Source organism: Vigna umbellata, chromosome 7, assembly GCF_029865625.1.
Source record: "Vigna umbellata cultivar VRB3 chromosome 7, Vumbellata_1.0, whole genome shotgun sequence".
Taxonomy (NCBI): domain Eukaryota; kingdom Viridiplantae; phylum Streptophyta; class Magnoliopsida; order Fabales; family Fabaceae; genus Vigna; species Vigna umbellata.
In genome coordinates this window covers 39,112,969-39,135,337 of record NC_142171.1, presented here as the reverse complement: position 1 = coordinate 39,135,337, position 22,369 = coordinate 39,112,969, and the positions used below count along the sequence as shown (strand labels likewise).

Genomic DNA, 22,369 nt, shown 5'->3' with positions numbered 1-22,369 from the left:
CAGATCCACAACACACAGGTCATCCTAAGGACGAACTGCTCTGATACCATTAATGTAACATCCCATAATCTCACACTTAAAAAAATTCATAATTTATATATTGTAACATTACATTTACGGTAACATACCGTAATCTCACCCCTTTAAAAATTTATAGTTGATATATGTCTATACATGTTTTAAACTCATATTTGAAAAATCCTAATTATAACTTGAGTTCTTCTACTTCATTCTTCTATCTTTCCCTTCCTTGGCACTGAGTCAGACGATATTCCTTCATCTACTCTCGTATAACGAATTATACGATCATCGCACATACCCAAACACAAACACAAACAAGTAGGGTGAGCTAACATGCAACCAATCATTTATAAAACATGCATATTTACTTTGATGCACTCAACAAACCTCATATAATAATTATGTGAGACACACTCATACCATCATACAACAATCGCATCATATATACTCATACCATCATACAACAATCGCATCATAGATAATCATCCCACAATACCAAAATTACTAATCGACACTCATCCCACAATACTTAATAGACACTCATTCCACAATACTTAATAGACACTCGTTCCACAATACTCAATAGACACTCATTCCACAATACTCAATGGACATCATTCCATAATACCCAATAGACACTTATCCCAATGATATGTTGATGAGTGGTCAACGGGAGGTTACGCACTTGTGATGCCTTCTTAGTCCTCAACACTATGTCCAAAACCGGCACATAGACCAGGACCTCCTGCCCCTCTCACCACATAATTCATCCTTTCTGGATGATTATTAGAGTATCAGGATAACCTCCAACTTCAGGACCCTCAACATCAACATATACACACATACCATGGCATTACAGAATCTCTCCGCGAGACTCATACTATCCACAAGGTTAGTCCTCAACATTATGTCCAAAATCGGCACATAGACCAGGACCTCCTGCCCTTCATACCATCCACAAGGTTAGTCCTCAACACTATGTCCAAAATCGGCACATAGACCAGGACCTCCTACCCCTCTCACCACATAATTCATGCTTCTCTACTTGAGACTGGATGATCATTAGAGTATCAAGATAACCTCCAACTCAGGACCCTCAACATCAACATATACACACATACCATGGCATTACAGAATCTCTCCGCGAGACTCATACTATCCACAAGGTTAGTCCTCAACACTATGTCCAAAACCGGCACATAGACCAAGACCTCCTGCCCTTCTCACCACATAATTCATCCCTCTTTACTTGAGACTGGATGATCATTAGAGTATCAGGATAACCTCCAACTTAGGACCCTCAACATCGACATATACACACATACCATGACATTACAGAATCTCTTTGCGAGACTCATACCATGCTCACATTCCTCGACTCATATTATTCCCTTACGAAATCTCCCCATAATACTCATATCATGTTTAGATGCATAAATTCAAATCCAATATAATAAATTACAATCATCAGATAAATCATACAAAATGAATATATCACAAAATAAATTAACAATTCTAAAATATCACCATAAATGGTCACCGAAGAAGAATCAAATGTTTGACGAATCAAACTCACCATAAACGTCAGTACATATGACTAGTCACAACTTACTGGATTGGACCAGGGCTGCTCTATGATCAGGAATATACCAACTCCGGTTTTTAAGATTCCTCTATCCTACCATCACAATTATAATTCATAATTCCATATCTACCACAATAACATGAATTCATAAGAAATTTCCATTCCAACATGATATATTGCACAATAATTTAATAGTACATAATCTGTTCAATAGGATTTAAGTTAAAAACTTGTCGAGTAGACTTCCAGGAAAGAGAGGTGCGTCACAATGGACAACTTAAGTACCAAGTCTTTCCTTAGCCAAAGTGTTCCTCAACTAGTTTTTAACAAATTTCTTATTTACAGATTCAAAACAACAGCATATAATATTAGCACAGAAATTCACTATAAATAGATATACCGTAAGCACCTATGTTCTTCATTAACATTATTCACACAGAATTTCGAGACATGAATAGTAATAAAATAATACTAAATCATAATATAAAAGCTTAGAAAGGTTAGCTCCCCTACTTTTATTCCAGACTTCTCTTGCTCCGAATTTGTTTTCCCCGAAAACCCTAGAGGCTCTGCTCTTCTTGCAACTAAAAATTTCTTCCTAACTCTTTCTTCTCTATTTCTCAAGGTTTCTCACTTGATTCTTCCTCTCTTTGTCCAAAATAGCCTTCCCCTCATGGCTATTTTATAGTCCAAAAATTTTAGTATTCATCAATTTTTTATATTATTTATTATTTTAATATTATTTTATTGTATTAATTTCTTAATCACCACTTACATAATGTGGATTCCTCAATAATGCCTTCAAATCTGAATGCTTTCTCCATTATCAATATTTTAAATTTTATTTTACTTTTTCGTTTTTTTTTTTTTACAAAAAGGTAGAAAAGAGTTTGAACCCATCACCAAAATTTTCTACCAATTAAGCTACCAAAATTTCTTATTTAACTTTCCACATTTTATATTAGAAACTTATTATATTTTCTATTCATAAAGAAATTTATTATTACTAGTAATAAAATTGTTACTATTAAGGTAAATATTTTTCATGTGTCTTACCGGCCTGAATCAAAAGTCACCAGCAAAAATCTACTTCTGTGAAATTTGGGTCATATACTTTGGTGTAATTATATTTGTTTTAATATTTATTTGTAATATGAAAATATGTTTTTTTTTTCATAAAAGTAATTACATTACTGTCAGAGAAAAAAAGAGGAGAAAGAACAATACAGAAATTTTTGTCATATCATTATAAAGTTAATCCTGTTTTTGCATATTTAACTAAATGAATTTGAGTGATGCAATTAAACCACATAAAACGCAATTGAAACATTTTTAAAATAGGTATAATTTGACATAGCTGAATTTGGAGACCAATTAACCAAGTAAGCCTTAATTTAAAAGAAAAAACAGTAATAAATAAAATGGAGAAAATGCACATTTAAAAAAAATGTAGGAGGAAGATATAGAAACGCAGAAAGAAAGTGTCGTCAAAAGTACCTGGATTTAATACAAAAAGGTTTATATTCTAGAATAGGAAAGAAACACGTGTTCAAATGTTAAAAAGTAAAGAAAAAAATTAACTTTTAGGTACCATTTAAATTTTATATAATATATTTAGGTACCTATATATATATATTTAAAAGAAGTACTGTTAAATAAATAGAAATTTTTAAATTTATTATTTTCTGCACATCCAAAATTACTATTTGTACTAAAAAAATCTAATAGATTTCGTCATGACTTATTATTTTAATTTTATTAAAATATAAAGCCTGAATCCATCTCTTAAATAATATTAACTAAATTTGCACTAAAAAGATCTAATTATATGTATTTCTTGATCATAATAATTTATTATTGTGAGAAATAATTAATTATACAATCGGTTATGTTAAAAATAATCAAGTTAGTCAATTTTAGTTTTCACGTGTTAAACTTTTTGAAAAAACTCAATCTTTCAACCATAATTAATTAATTTAAAATATAATTCATTAAAATTGTGTTGAAGTGCTCTCAAGAATAATGAATCAGCAAATTAATCAATTATCTTAATAATAAGTGATTATTCTAAAAAGTCACTTCAAAACTATTTTAAAAGGAAAACCTTCTAATTTTTAGAGTACATTTACATAATTCATGTGTTTTGTAAGAAGGATTCTTCAAAATTCATTAAAGAAGATTAACTATCCTATAATATTGTATAATCTGTCACATATATGGTAATATATTCTTTGTTTTTCTTGTAATCTAATTTGATATTTTTGCATCAATGTTTGATGTTTGATGTCTCTGCAAATTTTTTTTAAAAGGTAATTTAAGAAGTGATATATATATTTTGTTCTAAATATATAGTGTGTTTTGTAATTGGATAATTCAATATTTTAAATGAAAAATCCAACTCAAATTGTATAGATTAACTAAATGTAGATTAGGAAGAATTAAATTAATATAAAAAATCTTATTATCTTTCATTTTTATTTCTTGATGTTCATTAACAACTGAACTCTTTTTATTATTAACAATTTTAATCAAACATTCTTTTTAAATTTTTTAAAGAATACTTTTCAATCAATTCACCTACTCTGTTTATTGGGTTTTAGCCTTTGTTTGTTTTTATAAGATATATTTACGTTATAATTATTTGAAATTTTAATTATAATAAAATTTTAATTATATTTTATAATATTGTCAGTTTATTAAAACTATTAAAGTTTGTAATAGTTATTTATATTTTAATTATTTTTTTTAATAATATAAAATTTATTTCTTTAAAATATTAATTAGTCTTTTATATATAATTATATATAAAATAATAAAACATATAATTTTAAAACTTTTTAACCTAATTATTTTATGTAAGATCCCAAAATTATACAGTCATCAACTATATACTTAGAATAATCACATTAATCAATATGGCAAAACAGTTTTAATATAAAAGGGAGCAGAAAATCATAAATGGCCGAACGGCCTTTCATGTATTAATTAACGAGCGTTTACAAAATGAATGAGGACGAACGGTTTACAAAAACGACCGAACGTCCAAATATTTACAACCAACAAAAGAGCGCTCGCTCACAGCCGCTCGCTATCCTAACTACACTAACTAAAATAACCGAACGCCTTTACTGTTCGGCCTTCACTTCAACTTCTACTAAGTTATCTTCAGCAATAACTTCTTCTTCAAGCGCTTGCTCCAGAGAAGCAACTCCCTCTGCTCACATCCACACGGATGATCATTGCATTTGACAAGACAGATATACATAGACAGACAACACAATGGAAATGCAAGGGTAAGCTTACTGAATTTAATTCAAGTCAAACATATATTTCATACTTATCAAATACAGCAAGTAAATTCACAAACATATACATTCAATTCATACAATAATTCCATCCAAATCCTGATGCTAGACCGACCGTCCGGACTGTATGAATCCTGTGTAGCTAAGGCGTCCGTGCACCCAGGTGGGGTAACTGGAATGCTCATCAGTAGCCACCTGAGGTTAGTCTGTTCTGTCCAAGTTACAGTTATGGACTAGACCTCCTGCCATTCCCACGCATGACATACTCCTCTCTACTTGAGAACGAGCACTCACGGAATATCAGGATGAACCACCATCTAAGCTTACCACGTTCATACTTACAAATCTCAATTTCCAACCAAGAGTCGTTCCTCCCTGGAACGCTCGTTCAAATTCCACAATCACAATTTCATTTCTCATGGTGTTCGCACATCTTAATCTTTCATCTTATTCACACTTTCATTCTTAGTTTCACTTCCATAAAAGAACGAACGTCCAGCCCTCTTTGTAATAGAGGACGAACGTTAATGCAATACCAAGAAGGCTTGCTCACGGACTTGAATCAGTTAGATGAACTGAATCTAGAATGATCTGGAATTTACTTAGAATAATTTAAATTCAATAACTCTGGAACGAATCAAATGGATAGATATATCACAAATTGTTTAGATAAAGAATTCGAACACGATTTAATTCAAGAGACAACCGCCAGTCAATGACCGAGCGCTAAAATGAAACTTTTGGACGAACGTCACTGAAGTCTTGGACGAACGTTACTAGGATTATTGGACGAACGCTATTTAGATTTTAGGACGAACGCTAGGAGAATTCAGGACGAGCGCTATTACCGTTCGTTGATAATTAAAGAAGGACCGAACGTTCGGTATATGACCGAGCGTTCTTTTTCCACATACACATTTGGACGAGCGTTTGGTATCAGACCGAGCGCTACTTATCATTTACCCTTTTAGGACGAGCGTTCGGTCTAAGACCGAGCGCCACTTAGGACGTACGTTTTTAGGTCGAGACTCTTAGCTGAATTCAAAATCATAGAAAATTGGGATTTATATAAGATGAGATATTTAAAGTCTCTGTTTTAATAATTTGACTAAGAGTTCAAAGGGATATTATCAGGCTTCTCAATTCTCACACAACACTCATGATGTTTACATCTGGCCGAACGCACAACATAAAGCTATATAAGAGGGCGTTCGTCCTCAAAAGGAAATCCTTTCCAAATGAAAGGGTTCGACTACTTCAAAGAATTTTACTATGAATACCGTACGGTCAATGACCGTATCGATAACGAACGTTCATTTTCATATACTTCTCATATTAAAATTTTCTCTTCCAGTAACTCATTTTCCAGTATAACTTACATTCATTCAATTAATCATATCACAGTATATTCTATACTTCTCAAGCTTTGAATCAAAATCATATACCTACATCAAATATCAAAATCATACTGCATACAAATTTACAGAACATTCATACACACAAGCATATAATTCCCAGTACATACATGCCACACTTTCATATATCATCTCAGAATCATATTCATATACTCAAAATTCAAATATCAGAAATCATATTTTCAAGCATCACATAACGCGCATGCAGTACAGACATCAAATGAATTAAATCTAATAAGCTTCCCTTACCCGGATTGTAGTGAACGTCCTAAAATGAGTGGATCTTGATTCGTCTAACCGAGACTCTCTCAACGTTTCACTTAAGCTTTCCAACTAAACTAACCAAAGAAAATGAAAGGACTTAGTCCACACCATTGCATGCAACGGAATATGGTTTGCAGGAACTTCCAGAAACGAGCGTCCAAATAAAACTTACCAGAACTGTAAGTTGTTCGGTTCAATCTGGAGCTCTTGGTGCAGTGATCGTCCTCACGGATCTGAAACGTGATCGGAGTGCAGAATGGTGAGTTACAGAAGAGAGAAGAAGAAAGGTCTCTAGAGAGAAGGTAGAGAATTTGGAAATCAAGAGTTTGGGGAAGAAGATGAAGTGTGCAGAAGAATGGGAAGAGTTTCCCAGAGAAATTAATTTCTCTTCCCACGTAGGACGAACGTCCATTCGTCTGCTGCCACTTGGATTCCACTACCGTTTTAGAATGTTCCAAAGTGACACTTGGCAGTCTGCATGCAGTGTGAGTAAGTGCGTTTTAATGAAGGAGTGTGCGTGTCACGGTGCATTAATGGAAGCAGAGAGGTGACTAAGCAGAATAATTAATGGGGTGTGACAATCCCCCTAACTACAAAAATATTCGTCCTCGAAAATTGAGGACTTACCAGGGAAGAGATGAGGGTATAAGTCCTTCATGGCATCTTCAACTTCCCATGTAGAGTCGCCTGTCTTTTCATCCCACACCACTTTCACCAGATGAACGTCCTTCCCTTTATGTAATTTAGTACGAACGTCTTCCACACGAACTGGCTTCATCTCCAGCGTTCGGTCTTGGCGAAGACGAACGTCCTCAAGCTCCAATATGTGCGAGGGATCAGCTACGTATTTTCGGAGTTGCGAGACATGAAATACTGGATGAAGGTTGGACAATTGTGGAGGTAGGGCTAGCTCGTATGCAACAGGTCCAATCTTCCTTGTGATCTGGTATGGCCCCACGAACTTAGGAGATAATTTCTTTGAACGCAATGCTCTTCCTGCTCCAGTAGTTGGATTTAATCTGAGAAATACATGATCGCCAGCTCTGAACTCTAAGGGCCGTCTCCTCTTATCTGCGTATGACTTCTGCCTGCTTCTGGACGTCTTCAATCTCTCTTGAATTAACTTCACCTTTTCAGTCGTTTGTTGAACGAGCTCTGGTCCAGTCAATATGTTTTCTCCTTCTTGAAACCAGCAAAGTGGTGTGCGGCATTTACGTCCGTATAGGGCTTCAAAAGGAGCCATTCCAATGCTTGACTGGAAGCTGTTGTTGTAGGTGAACTCCACTAACGGCAGGATTTCATCCCAAACGCCCATGTGATCGAGTACGCATGTTCTCAATAAATCTTCAAGCGTTTGGATCGTTCTCTCGGATTGACCGTCCGTCTGAGGATGGTACGCTGAACTCATTTGGAGTTTGCTGCCCAGTTCGCTTTGCAACGACTGCCAAAACCGAGAGGTGAACCTTGTGTCTCGGTCAGAAATGATGCTGGACGGCACTCCATGCAGACGAACGATCTCCTTGATGTAGAGCTTTGCCAAGTTAGTCATTGACATCTTCAGGTTGATGGCTAGAAAGTGAGCACTCTTTGTTAAACGATCCACTATCACCCAAATGGAATCGTGATTCTTGAATGTGCGAGGCAAGTGTGTCACGAAGTCCATTGAAATACTATCCCACTTCCACTCAGGAATCTCCAAAGGTTGCAGTAAGCCGCCCGGTCTCTGGTACTCAGCTTTAGCACGTTGACAGGTTAGGCATGATGCCACAAAACGTGCGACATCATTCTTCATTCCTGGCCACCAGAACGATTGCTTGAGATCATGATACATCTTAGTCATGCCAGGGTGCATGCTAAGACGACTGTGATGTCCTTCTTCCAATATGATTCGCTTCAGCTCTCCAGATGTCCATTTCTTCTGCACCGATTACAATACTTTCCTCCAACCAATTGAGGGCATGATGATCTAAAATGGGGTCCTCCACACTGGAAACATCTAACCGGCCCCTGTTGCCCTGATTGTCCAGCAACCACCAAAGCTTGAGACCCACTATTCTGTGCTGGACGAGCGTACGGTGTCCTGTTCCGGTTCAGATTGGGCCTCGACAGAACTGGTCCCCTTGACGCTTGTTGTTTCTTATGTTGTTCCACCTCAGCCATATTTTTCTCTAACACTTTGGCTCTCTCAACCATGGCTGGGAACGACCAAATGCACAAACTGGATATCAACACCTTAAGATCACTTCTCAGCCCGTTTTCAAACTTTCGGCACTGCCACTCCTCACTTGTCGCCATAGTATTGAACCTCACCAAGTGCTTGAACTTATTTGTATATTCTGAAACCGACATTCTCCCTTGCACCAGCTGCAAAAATTCCACTTCTTTAGCAAAACGGACGCTATCCGGGAAGTACTCCTCATAGAATTTGCTTCTGAAAACTTCCCAAGTAACAGGTCTGTGAGCGTCCGTCAGTATAGCTTTCGCGCTCGTCCACCAATGGCTTGCTTCTCCAGTAAGCAAATACTCCGTGAAAGCCAAACGATTCTCATCTGGACACCTCTTAGCATTGTAAATCCGTTCCATATCCTGCAGCCACTGATCTGCCTCATCCAGAAGACCCTTCCCACTAAACTTGGTCGGATGGTGTTGAAGAAAACTCTCCAAACTCCACTCGGTATGATGAACAGCATTTGAAGAAGACGCTCCTGGCGTGCCTCTGGTGGCAGAGATGAGTTCCATCAATTGTCTCTGAGTTTCCTCAGAGTTAGCGCGAGCAGCCTCCAAACTCTGCATGGTGCTCTGATTCTGCTGCATCAGAACAGCGTTCTGCTCCATTAAAGTGGTGTTTTGTTGATGCAATCGTTCCACCACTGTTTCCAACAATCTAGTGTTATTGGACGTGTCAGACTCGTTCGGTTGCGGAGGAGGAGCGAGTCTAGGCGCCATTAGTTCTCTGGACCAGAGAAAAACAAACGTTAGTTAAGTCTAAGAGTTAAAACAATAACTCATTAAACACACAATAAGCACACAGCAAAACGCAATGCACTCATAACCTACAGCGTCCTTAGGAGAACAAAACTGCTCTGATACCAATAATGTAACATCCCAAAATTATACAGTCATCAACTATATACTTAGAATAATCACATTAATCAATATGGCAAAACAGTTTTAATATAAAAGGGAGCAGAAAATCATAAATGGCCGAACGGCCTTTCATGTATTAATTAACGAGCGTTTACAAAATGAATGAGGACGAACGGTTTACAAAAATGATCGAACGTCCAAATATTTACAACCAACAAAAGAGCGCTCGCTCACAGCCGCTCGCTATCCTAACTACACTAACTAAAATAACCGAACGCCTTTACTGTTCGGCCTTCACTTCAACTTCTACTAAGTTATCTTCAGCAATAACTTCTTCTTCAAGCGCTTGCTCCAGAGAAGCAACTCCCTCTGCTCACATCCACACGGATGATCATTGCATTTGACAAGACGGATATACATAGACAGACAACACAATGGAAATGCAAGGGTAAGCTTACTGAATTTAATTCAAGTCAAACATATATTTCATACTTATCAAATACAGCAAGTAAATTCACAAACATATACATTCAATTCATACAATAATTCCATCCAAATCCTGATGCTAGACTGACCGTCCGGACTGTATGAATCCTGTGTAGCTAAGGCGTCCGTGCACCCAGGTGGGGTAACTGGAATGCTCATCAGTAGCCACCTGAGGTTAGTCTGTTCTGTCCAAGTTACAGTTATGGACTAGACCTCCTGCCATTCCCACGCATGACATACTCCTCTCTACTTGAGAACGAGCACTCACGGAATATCAGGATGAACCACCATCTAAGCTTACCACGTTCATACTTACAAATCTCAATTTCCAACCAAGAGTCGTTCCTCCCTGGAACGCTCGTTCAAATTCCACAATCACAATTTCATTTCTCATGGTGTTCGCACATCTTAATCTTTCATCTTATTCACACTTTCATTCTTAGTTTCACTTCCATAAAAGAACGAACATACAGCCCTCTTTGTAATAGAGGACGAACGTTAATGCAATACCAAGAAGGCTTGCTCACGAACTTGAATCAGTTAGATGAACTGAATCTAGAATGATCTGGAATTTACTTAGAATAATTTAAATTCAATAACTCTGGAACGAATCAAATGGATAGATATATCACAAATTGTTTAGATAAAGAATTCGAACACGATTTAATTCAAGAGACAACCGCCAGTCAATGACCGAGCGCTAAAATGAAACTTTTGGACGAACGTCACTGAAGTCTTGGACGAACGTTACTAGGATTATTGGACGAACGCTATTTAGATTTTAGGACGAACGCTAGGAGAATTCAGGACGAGCGCTATTACCGTTCGTTGATAATTAAAGAAGGACCGAACGTTCGGTATATGACCGAGCGTTCTTTTTCCACATACACATTTGGACGAGCGTTTGGTATCAGACCGAGCGCTACTTATCATTTACCCTTTTAGGACGAGCGTTCGGTCTAAGACCGAGCGCCACTTAGGACGTACGTTTTTAGGTCGAGACTCTTAGCTGAATTCAAAATCATAGAAAATTGGGATTTATATAAGATGAGATATTTAAAGTCTCTGTTTTAATAATTTGACTAAGAGTTCAAAGGGATATTATCAGGCTTCTCAATTCTCACACAACACTCATGATGTTTACATCTGGCCGAACGCACAACATAAAGCTATATAAGAGGGCGTTCGTCCTCAAAAGGAAATCCTTTCCAAATGAAAGGGTTCGACTACTTCAAAGAATTTTACTATGAATACCGTACGGTCAATGACCGTATCGATAACGAACGTTCATTTTCATATACTTCTCATATTAAAATTTTCTCTTCCCGTAACTCATTTTCCAGTATAACTTACATTCATTCAATTAATCATATCACAGTATATTCTATACTTCTCAAGCTTTGAATCAAAATCATATACCTACATCAAATATCAAAATCATACTGCATACAAATTTACAGAACATTCATACACACAAGCATATAATTCCCAGTACATACATGCCACACTTTCATATATCATCTCAGAATCATATTCATATACTCAAAATTCAAATATCAGAAATCATATTTTCAAGCATCACATAACGCGCATGCAGTACAGACATCAAATGAATTAAATCTAATAAGCTTCCCTTACCCGGATTGTAGTGAACGTCCTAAACTGAGTGGATCTTGATTCGTCTAACCGAGACTCTCTCAACGTTTCACTTAAGCTTTCCAACTAAACTAACCAAAGAAAATGAAAGGACTTAGTCCACACCATTGCATGCAACGGAATATGGTTTGCAGGAACTTCCAAAAACGAGCGTCCAAATAAAACTTACCAGAACTGTAAGTTGTTCGGTTCAATCTGGAGCTCTTGGTGCAGTGATCGTCCTCACGGCTCTGAAACGTGATCGGAGTGCAGAATGGTGAGTTACAGAAGAGAGAAGAAGAAAGGTCTCTAGAGAGAAGGTAGAGAATTTGGAAATCAAGAGTTTGGGGAAGAAGATGAAGTGTGCAGAAGAATGGGAAGAGTTTCCCAGAGAAATTAATTTCTCTTCCCACGTAGGACGAACGTCCATTCGTCTGCTGCCACTTGGATTCCACTACCGTTTTAGAATGTTCCAAAGTGACACTTGGCAGTCTACATGCAGTGTGAGTAAGTGCGTTTTAATGAAGGAGTGTGCGTGTCACGGTGCATTAATGGAAGCAGAGAGGTGACTAAGCAGAATAATTAATGGGGCGTGACATTTTACAAGTATAACAATTTTTTACAAAAAAAAAAAACTATGATTAAAACTATTATATTTATTAATTTTAAAAATATTAATAAAAAATAATAATATCTTATATTCTTACGAAAATAAATTAAAAAATTAAATACATTCCTATTCAATTAGAATAAATTAATTAATTATATTTCTATTATAATTTGGATGTTATAAAAGATACTACAAAAATTTATATGTTGATCAAAAATCACGGTTTAAATCAATATTTAAATAAATTATATTATTTAGAATAAATGCTGTATAGATATTAAAATTGCACATTTAAAAATTAATGGTATAAATATATGTTTTTTTATTTATTATATAATTATCTATAAAATTAACTAATGTTTTAAAGAATTAAAATTTATATTAATGAATAATTAAATTTTATATTATTAAAATTTAATTAAAATACAAATAAAAATTAAAGAATTTAATGCTTTTAATAAATTCATGACATTATATTAAATGTTTTATATTTAAGTATTACAAATAGTATTTATTATAATGGGATGTTATAAATAGATACATCCAAATATATTTAATTGTAATATTATTATGATTAAACTTTGAAATAATTATAATGTAACACCATTTAATATATATATATATATATATATATATATATATATATATATATATATATATATATTATAAAATAAAGATCTTAGGTACAATTAAATTTTTGTGTGGAGGTAAGGAAAAACTTAATATTATTCTTTTTTTATCTTGAAATAATCATTAAACACATATTAATGAAGAAGAGAGAAAACAAAAAAGAATTTGTAAACTAAATATTAATGAATTTTTTACAATATTATTTCAAATAATTTTTAAAATATATTTCCAATAATTTTTAAAATATTATTTCCAATAATTTTAAAATATTATTTCCAATAATTATTTGGAAAAACAACTTTAACTTTAGTATTCATATTTAGTGTAGAAAACTATAATAGTTATTGAAACCATAAAATGTGTCCATTTTGGTATGGCACCCTAGAAAAGAGAGAAACGCTACCTTTCCAAATGAGATTAACTTCATTGTTCCACGTTTAACACACCACTCCGCATACATTAAAATTTTCATTGATAAAACTTTGGTGTAAAATTAAAATTTATATTCAAAATTTTAATATATTTTGACTTTTAATTTTAAAATAAGTAGAATATTCTTTTTTAATTTAATAATATTAATATTTTATTTATATATTATATATTACATTGATATTTGAACTGGTTTAAATAATTTAAACGTAATTTAAATGTATTTTAAAAAAATGTATATAATTTAATTAGAATGCTTATATTTATTATTTTCTAAGTTTGAAAATCAAACTGTATGAAAAAGGAATTTTATTTCTAGATTCAAGTTCAAGAATAATATTTAAATAATTTATACCTTAAATATCCATATAAATTTTTAATAAATGTTAGATAAATATTTTAATTATGTAATTATTAATAGGATAAATATACAATCATGCTATCTGTAACATCCCAAAATACAGTAATTACCATAAGTCAGAATTAATTACAATTAACAGTAAATCAATGCATTCTTTAATATGAACAGAGATTTAAAAGCCAAACGGCTTAAAGTGCAGAGTTACAATATACAAAACGAAATCAAAGAAAGCTAAATAACGAACGGTTTTACAAAATAAAATAACCGAACGTATAAACCAAAAGCGGACGTCCTAAACTAGAAAGAAAAGACGGACGTCCTACTGCTCCGCTTTCACTTCCACTTCAACTAAGTTTTCCTCCTCGATAACGTCTTCCAGAGTTGTCTCGCCTTCTGCTCACATCCACACGGATGATCATTCCAAGACAGGACGAACGTACATAGACAAATGGACAACACAAGGAAAAACGAAAGGGTAAGCTTATATAATTTAATTCATACAACAACACATACAATGAACATATCATTCCACACAATCACATAGTTTAACATATAACATCATGTAACATTGTATATATATATATATATATATATATATATATATAAAAGACGACCGTCCGGACTGTATGAAACCGTGTAGCTACAGGCGTCCTCGCACCCGAGTGATGTAGTAACCGGGATACACCTAATCAGCTGCCACTCGAGGTTAGTCCGTTCTTACGTCGCCCATGTTAACTTATGGACTAAGGACCTCCTGCCATTCCCACACATGAACTACTCCCCTCTACGTGAAGATGAGTGTCACGGAATATCAGGATGGACCAAGCCTGGCCTAGCTTATCCACAGTCATACTTTACCAAATTTAATATTCAAATATATATATAAGAGACGTTCCTCCATGGAACGCTCGTTCAAATTCCATAATCGTATAATCATTTAATATAGTGTTTACACCTCTTAATATTTCATATTCATAACATTTTCATTCTATGTTCCACTCTTTTAAAAGGACGAACGTTCAACTTTCTGAAGGAAGAGGACGAACGTTAAAAGCCAGATTTAGAGGAACTCGTTAACAATCAGAAAGACTCCAGAATAATACGACTACTTTCAGAATATTTTAAGTACCAAGAGGACAGGTTGACTCCTCTTGGACGAAGATACGTCAAGAAGAATACTTAACTACATTAGGAACCTTTTGTTTCAAAAGAGGTCGACTGCCAGTCAATGACCGAACGCGACAATATACATTTATTAAGTATTTGGACGAACGCTATTTACGTTCGTTAAGGAATCAACGATAGGACGAGCGTTCAATCTAAGACCGAACACTTCATTAAAACGAACCCTTAGGTAGATGACCAAGAATCAATCATGACGAACGCTTAGTACAAGACCGAGCGCTCTTTAGGACGAACGCTTGGTTTAACACCAAGCGCTATTTAGGACGAACGCTTGGTTTAAGACCGAGCATTGTTTAAAACGAACGTTCGGTATAAGACCGAACGTTACATATTTTAAAGTGTAAAGTATTTATATACAGCTGAGCTGAACCGAATGCTCAGACATTTAATTGGGGATGCTCGCTCTCAAGCGGAGTTCTTCCCAAATGAAAGAATTCCATTCTAAGTTATTTTCAGGGAAACCGAACGGTATAAGACCGTACGGTGACGAGCGTAATTTATCATAGGGAGTGATTTACGTTTCAGATTTTTCAACCATAACAGATTTCAACATTTAAACTTATACTTTACAATTTATATGATTTTCAATTTATAAATTTTATAACATTCATTCCAATTACTTCATATTTGACATCATCATACAGATTTTACTTCATACAACATAAACATCCAGGTTCATGATCACACATCTCAATCATCATACATCATACATTCGCATTCATACTGCATACATGCATTTCAGTCATCAACATGCATACTTTTTCATACAACCAAATCAGATCATACCACATTCAAGTATAAATTAAACATATAAGCTTCCCTTACCTGGATAGCAGTGTACGTCCTAAGAGTATGACTTTAACTCGTTCAACTATGGCTCTTCTATACTCAACGGTCACTTAAGTTTCTTCAACTAAATCTAACCAAAGAAACGTAGAAGGTATCAACTTATACCCTTGCATGCAACTGAATCTGGGTTCGCAGGAATTCCAGAAATGAGCGTATGGGTTGGAAAACTTACCGTTTACAGAATCTGGAGTTGTTCGGACCAAAATGAAGTTCACGGCGTAGGGAACGTTCCTACGGTTCTGAATGTTGAACGGAGAAGAAATGGATGAGTAACAATAGAGAGAAGTTGGAGGTTTTTAGAGAGAAGCGGGAGAAAAGGAGAGGTTGGGTTCTAAGGAAGAAGATGAGTGGTGCAGGTGAGTGGAAGGGTTTTTTCGAAAATCATTTTTGTTCATTCCAATCCCAGACGAACGAGCGTCTCGTGTGCTGACACCTGCACCCCCACTTCTGATTTCAGAAGTTTCCAACTTGACACATGGCGCTCATGCATGCAATGCAAAGTGGGTTTTAATTACCCGGAGTAGTGACGTGGCGTGCGTATTAATGGTGATGTGACAGGTAATTTGCAGAGTAAATTTTCGGGTCTCACACTATCCATTATTCACTAATTTTATTGGTAAATTTTACTCAAGACTTTTTCTTTACATTTAAAATAAAACTATTAATAAAAAGATATTAATTATTAAAAAATATTTAAATATGTAATTTTTTTTTATTTGTATTTTAAATTTAATTTTAGAAATAAAAAATTTATTTACATTAATATTTTAATATGTAATTTTATTTGAATTAGATATTAAAAATAATTTTTTTCATCTAAACTTATTTTAAAGTTTTTTTTTTAAATTAAAAAAAAAATATGTACAGTTAACCATAAATATTTGTATTATAAAAGATTTTGTGCATACATATGCACATGTTGATATTGCGACCATAGAAAATTGTGGTTTAGAATTAATAATGGTTAGTGTTAAAGTATTTTAGTAGAAATAGTTTTATTCTAAATTAATTTCATTATTTTAAAACATATAATTTTTTTAAAACTATTTTTATAGAGTTATATGTTAATACTTCGGCAAGTGTACCGAATTATATCAAGTAATAATAAATGGTAAGACCAAGTATCGTTTTCCTAGAAACTCACGGCCTATACATTCATGTGGTTTCTTGATTAATTAAGACTTGTAAACAAAATCATTATTTTTATATTGCGAAAAATAAATATGAATGCAAATGTTGATAAATTGACTTGAAAGAGGCAAAGGTGATTGATATAAAATATGGAATGATTATGTTGTTGGGGTTTCCGACTTATCCTACCCACTCTCATGTATTTATGAATTCATCTTCTTCATTAATGTTAATGTCACTTTCTAATTTACCTTAAACCCGATGTCTCAATGAAGAAAGCCTACTCTTAATTACTAGTTCACAATGTCTTGTATCCCTAACAATTAATTATGCATTACATTCGCACAGTAGCTTAAAGGCAACCAACCCTCCTATCCCTATGTCTAGGTAATATTGCTTTTGGGAGAATTTCCCCAGTTCTAAATTTTCTTATATGTGTCCATATTGAAAAAATCAATAATCATGCAATTGAATGACTTAAACAAAGCATGCATAGATTGTAGAGGAAAAAGCCTAACAATTAATGAAGTAAAGCTTTTATAATAAGATCAATTCAATACATGAGAGTTTCAAAGGATTACATCGTTTCCTCAATAACAATGGAGGTTTAGTTCACCATAGACATGGTGAAACTAGATGAAAATAATGAAAAGAATGAAAGATAAAACCCTAAAACTTGAAGATTTGAGCTTCCGCATCCAAAATCCACCTCCAAGGGGTGAAAGAAATATGTTTTCGCCTCTTTCTATCTAAAGATACCAACCCTAGATCGTCCAAGACCTTAAATAGAACATAAAAATAACAGAAAACAAGTTCAAACCCACGTCGTCGGTGCTCAGCTCCCCAAAAGGGCGCCCAATAGTAGTTGTGGCACTAAACTGACGCTCAACGGTGGCGCTCAGGCGTGAGATAGAAGAAATTGGCGCTCAATGCCCTTTTTTGCGCTCAACGCCCTTTTTCTGCACTCTGGTTGACTTTTCATTATGGTTGACTTTTATGCACTCTGGTTGACTTTTCTACACTCTGGTTGACATTTCTGCATTCCAACTATTTGGTACTTTAACTCTTGTTTCAAATCATTCCAATAGCCTACAAAATCAAGGGAATTTAGTGATAAAATAATCAAGTATAACCTCAACTCTTTTATTCACAAAACTAAAGCAAAAACACGAGTTCAAGCTAGTTTCTAAATCATAAAGGGTGTTTTTAATATCAAAATTAAGTATAAAAATAACGGTATTTCAATCGTTATCATTATCTAAGTTCTCTCTATGATTTTTTCCTATTTTTCCATTTGTTTGATGATATGAAATCTTTGAAGTGATCTCACTCTGGGTTCTTTAATTTGGACCGATCACTTTCTTAGTTTGAGTGAATTGGGTTTTTTCTCTTTTACTTAGTCCAACATGTTTTTTCTTTGCATGTGAGTCTCCTTTGCTTGCATGTAGTCTTTTTATCTTATATACAAGTGTAGAATGAACCCTCTTCCCACGTGACTTTTTACCAGGCTTCTAATCTCTAGTAGTTTGCTTTCAACCTCCTCATTGCTAATGTTCCTAAAAGGAAAAAGAGTAAGACTCATAAATTTCACAAACCTGAACTCTCCTTGAGGATTCTCCAACTTTGAATCACTCCCTTAGCTACTCCCTCAGCACTAGTAAGACCCTCCCTAACAATTAATGTTTTCTCCTCTTGCTCACAATTGAAGTTGAAGCATTGGTTACATCATCTACACCTACAATTTGATCATCAACATGGTCCAAAGATTTAATGAATGAGCCCCCAAATTGACTAAAAGATCTTGGTGGGGACGTGTTCCTACCACCAAGAACTTGAATCTTGGTGGTGTTTTCATGGGAAGCTCGTTGTTATGAACAAACGTCCACTGAAACATCTTGTTCAACCCTGGTTTTGACAAAGGCAGTAGAGAAACCAGCTTCTGTCATGACCCTGCTAATGAAAGGGTCATCAAGGATAGAGACTATGAGTTGCTCCACCTTAATCTTCAAGGCTAAAGTGGGTTATTGTTGCAAACTCCTAGTGTCAAAGCTTGTAGTTGTATGGTGCAAACTCTTGCTCTCATCTTTCCAAAACTTTGCTGCCACCACAAATAAAAATCTAATTTGGAGTTTCGATTAAACCTAACTTCATTGATTAAATCACAATGTTGCAGCATCATAGGCAGAGAGAAAATGTGTACACTGTGAGATAACCAAGACAACACAGTGGAGGGCAGGGCTAACAGGGCCAAAAACACTCTACAAGTCAGAACAACTCTTCCCCAAATTATGATTGGCTTCCAGTTCGACGTTCTGTGCATTTGTGCACTCCAAATCCCACAAGAAGGTCCTTGAAATGAGAAACTAGATAGGCTCCAAATTTGGTTTTGTAGCAGATTTAGCTTCCTCACCAGAACTTATTCCAAACACTAACAACAACCTTTCCCTAGAATACATGTGAAAGGAATGATCTTAGTAGTTGAAGGTTCTTTGATTCTCTTTCAATTCCTCTTTTGAGTTGTCGTCATCATCATCACTATCATGTCTTATACAAGGCTTTGAATTGCATTATGCAAACTACAGTAGTTGTAAGACCCAAGGAAATTGTAATAGTTAGGAAAGGAAGTGATAATGAGACTTGAGAATTATTTCTGGTAATTGATGTGTAATGCTTAGGTGTTTCTTTTTATGCTTATAATTGCTATGTTTATTAATTAATGTTATTAATGATTAAGTGGAACACATGATTTGTATGTTATCATTTTAACGATTTGTGTATGTGTGATATTACCAATGTGATGTGTCTCCTTGTTGATGGAAGGGTGGTTTAGGATTGAATGTGTGTGGGTTCAATTCTAGAAAGAAAAAGAGCTAAGAGAAACTTTTGTTTTAATTGAATTTTAGGTCCAAGGGTAAAATGGTCTTTTTTCCTTTATTAATTGGTGTAGAAATTAAGGGGGTGTAGGAAGTAAAAGAATAAAATTAAAATATGAAATTAAAAGATTACGTGAATCTTTAAAAGACTTGGTGGTTAATGATATTTTAAAAAGTAGATAAGATAAAATAAGAAAGGAAATCTTAATGGTTTTATACATTAAGTGAGAAATTTTATTTTAATAAAAAAGATAAAAATATAATAGAAGAAAATAAAAAGGAGAAGAGTAAAAGGGGTCTAAATATTGTTACCCTAATTCTAAAAAACGAAATTGAGAAAGAAAAGGGAGAGAATAGTCAGTTTCAAGGAGAAAAGAGGAAGAACTGTAGAAATTCTTAGTGCAAGGAAATATTGGTGTTGTTAGGAGTTGTAGATAAAGCCTTAGAATAGGCAAATGTATGAGGAATGATAGAAGCAACTCCACTCTGCAAAGCAGAGCTCTCCACGGATCAGAATGAAGCAGCGGATTAGAGGAGAATGATGAAAGATCTTATGTGCGCCAAGTGTTTGATGGAACGTTTTTTAGATGTGTGTGTGATGTTTCTCAAGCTCAGACAGCCTTAGGATGTGTGCATGATGTTTCTCAAGCTGAGACAACCTTCCAAAGGGGAAGGAAGCTAGAGGAGGATGTGCGAAATAGGCACAAGACAGTGAACTCAAAGCAAGGATGCCTAGATAAATCTCAGCAACATTTCTCTATAGCTTTCAAGTTGGGTTTTACAAAGGAGAATGCCTCTCTTTTATAGGTGAAGAGAGGACTCTATACTTGATTTACAAAGCTCTAAAGAATGCCAAAGTAAGTGTGTTGAAGACGCAATCCAAGCTTGGGTCGCAAGTCTCGCACGAAACACATTAAAAACGTGTTTTAAATGCTGAAAAATATGGTGCAGAATGGCTAAGCGTGAGCAGCAGGTGGCTGAGCGAATTTCCATTCCGGAAGCCAATTTCCTTTGCATTTCTAATCTGGAAGCTATCTTCTCCAATCCGGAAAACACTTATTTTCTACTCTTCTTTGATTCCTTTGCTTCCTTTAGCTCTCCAAGCTTCTTTGATTGATTCTCCATGGTCTTCAACCTTTATTTAAGGCCTACAAAACAATGCAAATGTTATTTATAAAGTAAATCTATCTAAGACTTAGATAAGGAAAGAGTTTTTGTTGAAAGTCTTTATTCACTTCCCTTTCTTAGTCTTAGTCTAAGTTGATACTTCTCTGGATGGGAAGTCCTTAAAGGAATTGCCATCAGGGAAGCTTACCTTTGTTTTTGTTATTTGATTGTATGATGAATGTGGGTTTGTTCTTGATTTCCTTGAGGGTTATGGGGAAGCTTATTGTTTGTTTGTGGTTGTATGTTATATGTGTTATTAATTATCTTAATTGATAATCCTTGTTTTGATACATGTGTAATATTTGTGATGAATTTTCCCTATGAATATATTATGTATGTTTTGTTAGGTTATCCCAACAAAGGGTTTGATGCCAAGGGAGAACGAAGTTATGATGCTTGGGGGTTTTCATGCAAATATATGTTGTTAGGGTGTGGTGATAATCGTATGTAGTATATTTGGGTTTTATTAGGGTATAACATGTCAATGATTGGATTTGGATTATTCAAGTGATGTAATGTATGTATTAGGGTTTGTTCATAAGGGTATATGAGGTTTGAATGCATGCATGATGTTTTGGGGGAGTTCCCCTCATGATTAGGGTTGTTGCATGTGTGTTTGCATACTTGAATTATGACCAGGATGTGTTTCGATTCGACAGTGATAATCGATTATTTACGCAATTGTTTTGAGTTTGGTTTCGAGATTAATCGATTATCTAGGAGGATAATTGATTATCTCTTCATGCGTGATGAATTCTGGTGATTTGCTAAGTAGAAAATTTGAGATAATCATTTATCATCAATGATAATCGATTATAATAGTGCATTTTGTGTAAATGTGTGTGTTTCGGGAATAATCGATTATCACTTATGATAATCGATTATCCTAGACTACTTTTACTAGAAATAATGCATTTTTGATGAAGAATGAACGTGGACCAAACTTGAGGAGTTATGGAATGTGATTGTAATCAGATAATGAGATTAACGGTTATGTTTAGGGTCAAGTTTGACTTGTGGTTGAGATTTGAGCATGAGTGAGTATTGGAATATACCTGAGTATGTGATTGATGAGCATGAGAGTAGAGAATAAGTTTACCCTTTGTACCCAGTAAATCCTAGTGTTATTTGTGGATAAGTGCTTCCTTTTTCCTTGTGTGCATTGGAAAGGTTGCTTGGGTATTGAGCCTTCGTTGTGTGGGGTGAATGTGTCTTCCTTGTCCTTGTGTGGCAGAATTACATGTTCCTTAGTTGGATTGTGGGACTACTTGAGCGTATCTGTATGGAGAATCTGCATATAGGGCTGTAGGAACGACTATAGTCGGTGAGATAAGGT

At 34.7% G+C, this 22,369-nt stretch overlaps 1 protein-coding gene across 1 annotated transcript; it reads right to left on the bottom strand.

Annotated features, from left to right (window-relative positions):
- Nucleotides 1-6,374: 6,374 nt before the first annotated feature.
- Nucleotides 6,375-7,833, bottom strand: LOC148195962 (uncharacterized). The gene is made up of 2 exons (XM_088095336.1): nucleotides 7,218-7,833; nucleotides 6,375-6,379 (listed from the first exon to the last, which is right to left on the bottom strand). The coding sequence occupies exons 1-2, from the start codon at nucleotides 7,831-7,833 to the stop codon at nucleotides 6,375-6,377; spliced, it is 621 nt and encodes a 206-aa protein (XP_087951462.1).
- Between the last annotated feature and the right edge of the window lie 14,536 nt (nucleotides 7,834-22,369).